Source organism: Quercus lobata, chromosome 2 (genome assembly GCF_001633185.2).
Source record: "Quercus lobata isolate SW786 chromosome 2, ValleyOak3.0 Primary Assembly, whole genome shotgun sequence".
Classification (NCBI taxonomy): Eukaryota; Viridiplantae; Streptophyta; class Magnoliopsida; order Fagales; family Fagaceae; genus Quercus; species Quercus lobata.
In genome coordinates, this window is record NC_044905.1 from 20,001,626 (window position 1) to 20,005,168 (window position 3,543).

The following is a 3,543-nucleotide window of genomic DNA, read 5'->3' on the forward strand; positions in this document are numbered from 1 at the left end:
GATATATTAGTAGTACAATGTAAATTAAAAATTTTCCCTCCTAGTATTTTATATAAATTTTAGTTATTTCATATAAGAAAAAAAAGAAGAATAAAAGTACTGTGCTAGAGCCGTTCTTCAATGAGGTATGGTCCAAGTAATTTTTTACCGTTAGCCAAATTCCAAACATGCTTACCAGTTACTACAAAAGAAACTTGAATAAAAAAACGTAATTCTTGCACATAATTGATGATCAAAAGTCAAAACTAGTGCATAAACTGATATCAGGAGAATTATTACAATTATAAAATGTTTGATGTCGCATATGGCATATGGGAGCATTCAAATGGTTACATGGAGAAAACTATGAACAGGACTGAACTATTAGGTCCAAGAAATAGAAGGCATTGGGTAGGCTGATTAAAAAGAAGTCTAAAACATTAGCTGAATGAGTGGCATTAGCAGAAATGATATACATATACCAGATTATAGGTAGAGAAAGAATTAATTAAGGTTGTTTAGGATGATGTTTGAAGCTGACAACATTAAAGAGCCTGAGGTGGTACAACAGAGCAAAGCTCAACAGATCCATAGTGAAGCAGTTCCTCTATCATTTGCTCAATATGATCATCCTCAAGAGGCTTGAACTGTTGCTGGCTGCTTTCCACTTTAACTTTCTTCACGACCCAATTGGGCTCTAGTTCTGGTCCTTTTTCTGGGAACCACATACCCATTTCAAAAGTTTTTCCAGCAAAGGCATTGGAGGCAATGAGATGTGGTGATGGTTCTTTTTTAGGCTCTGGAGCCAATGGTTTGGTCATTTGCAGTGAAGCCATGTAGCATTTGTGGAGTTTAGCTGTCAAAGTTGCTGAAAGAAGCTTGGATGAAGATGACTGAGATGCATTTGGGTTGTAAGGGAAGTTGGTTCTAGCTCTTGGACCACACATAAGCCTTGCTGCTTCATCATAGGCTCGTGCCGCGTCTTCGGCCGTTTCAAATGTTCCCAGCCAAATTCTAGTCTTCCTGCAATTGAAACGTTTCGTTTAGTACGCAACCAAGGAAAACAAACTCGCATGAAAAAAACAAAAAAAAGAAACACACGTATTTAGGTTTCAGTAACTAATTAGGTCTACGTACAATATAGGGTGGCGAATTTCGGAGACCCAAGAGCCCCAGTGCCTCTGCCGGACGCCTCTGTATCGCTGTTGCGGTCGGGCCATTATGAAGAAAAAGAAACGTTTCTTGAGAAGGTGTTTGTGAAAATGCCTGAATGAGAGAAATGAGGTAGGAAAGTTGTGCCAAGTGAGGGAGGGGGAGAGGGGGGTTTTTGTAGTTGGGTTTGTTGACAGATATAGATGCAACTGGAGGCTCTTTTTCTATGGCTTCTCTGGCAACCAATTTGGGGAATTGGGTCCCACTGGAGCTTTTGAGGTCTAAACTTCTTTTTTCTGTGTCCATTAGTTACCAGTTGGTCTGTGGCAACGATTATTGAATAAATAGGTGGAGAATTTCAAACTGTGACCAAATTCAGTTCACATGATTTCTTTTTTGCTTTTATGAAACAAGCTATTATATCGAAAATATCATGCTACTGTTCTCTTGCCTTTTTGGCTTTTGCCCATTCTTTCTTCAAGGAAATCTAAGGTCATAGTCTCATAGATTCTTCTCATGTGAGTTTGGTTCATTTTAGAATAGACAAATACAATGACTCAATCAAGTTCATTATTATTAAAGATAATAAAAAAAAATAAGGAGAATAAAATATTTTTATTTTTGCTTCTAGCTGATCAATAAAAAATCTTTGAACATATCATACTAGACGACCAAAATACCAAAATCAAGATAACATATTGCATATTGGAAGGATGAATAATAATAATATTTTGTTTTTTTGTTTTTTATGAGTTGAGTGATGAATTATTATACGTTATAATATGGTCCCTAGGGAGCGAGAGCTCTATGCATCAACTGTTACCAACATGATTGAGTCAATTTTGCGTTGGGACACATTGATTAAAAGATTCTTGGACCGTAATAATTATCCTAACAATTCAAATCATTTGATCATACCTTTTGTACTATTATAGGATCAATCTGCACTCACGAGCAACAATGTCCTGATGTTTTTCATATATATATATATCAATTGGAGGGTAGTGTTTTATTTATTTTTTATTTATTTATAAATGAGAATTATTTTTCATAAATTGAAAAAATATGCTGATGAAGCTACATGGTAGGCTAGATCTTTGTTCCAAAAAAAAAAACAAAAAAGGTGGGCTAGCTTGCAAGGTGATATTTGTTTTGGAGCTTTCATTTTCATGCAACTTCTATAAGATAACTGATGCCATAATGCAGTGAGGGTTTTTGTTTGTATTGCAGATTTTGTTGTGAACCAAGTGTCTAAAAGCTCATAGTCATAGCATGGAGTTAAAAATTGGAAACATTAGCATATGTAGTCATATGCTACATAGTACGTAGAAGAGACAGAGAAGCTGTGTTCCACACTTTCATGTTTAAATTTGGATGGTTTATGCAATGCACCACCATAGATTCATTGTTCACCCACGTGCCTAGAATGACGCCCCATATTGAGAGAGAGAGAGAGAGAGACAGCGAAACAAATTTCTGTGTCTTCCTCAGTACAAGTTTGTTTTAAACACAATCATATGGTGTGTGGTGAGAGATAAGCATAGCCTTTAATTATTCAGCAGCTATTTCTGACTGTGTCAAACTCCAACATGAGCATGATAAACACTTTGTACTCTCTTTCGTTGAACGCTCTCATCTCATAGTCTTACTTACGGCAACTACCAGTTCAACATAAACTAACGGAGGATCCGGGTTCCTCGTAATTGAATATCAATTAGATCTCTTTCGTGCATGCCATGTCTACGGTGCAAGGAAAAGAGCCAAGAAATTTTTCACCCTAAAATAGTCAAGACTCAAAACATGTTATATGCTAAGTCGAACTAACAATCTTGGATTTGACAATCAGGACAAAAAAACTAGAAGATTGCAGACAATAAAAGATTGAACAGGTTTAAGAATAACTTTTCTTTTCTTTTTCTTTCATTATAATAAATTATACTTTTTTACCTTAAACTATCACTTTGATTACACTTAACTATCTGAATTATTGAAATGCAAAATGAACCCCTCAGTTTTAAAAATATGTTATACTTAGGGTCTGTTTGGTAGACTTGTTTAAACACATGTTTTCAGTTTTTAAATAACATTACACTTATTTTTACACACTTTTTCACCCATACATATTTCCACACATGTTTTCAAACAACAAAACACATGTTTTCAAATACATGTACCAAACATCCCCTTAATCTTTTATGTTTGTTTTATTGTTTAGTCGGACTAAATTTAACACTGAAAGACTAATTTACCTATTTTGTATATGTGTTTGAGAAAGGAATTGTCATGCTTAATACCAAAACAGACAGGCATGACAAACATTAAAGGAGGGGTGAAAAATTAAGGTGGAAAAATGTAATTTGTCCTTTTCAATTTTTAACAAACGCCTATTTTATTCCTAAAAGGGAGGGGCAT

At 35.0% G+C, this 3,543-nt stretch overlaps 1 protein-coding gene across 1 annotated transcript; it reads right to left on the reverse strand.

Moving 5' to 3' along the window:
* Positions 1–225: 225 nt before the first annotated feature.
* Positions 226–1,440, reverse strand: LOC115977757 (ethylene-responsive transcription factor ERF003-like). Its single transcript, XM_031099775.1, has 2 exons — positions 1,117–1,440; positions 226–1,002 (listed from the first exon to the last, which is right to left on the reverse strand). Exons 1-2 carry the CDS (start codon positions 1,197–1,199, stop codon positions 525–527), a joined length of 561 nt encoding a protein of 186 aa, XP_030955635.1. The 5' UTR covers positions 1,200–1,440; the 3' UTR covers positions 226–524.
* Positions 1,441–3,543: the final 2,103 nt, after the last annotated feature.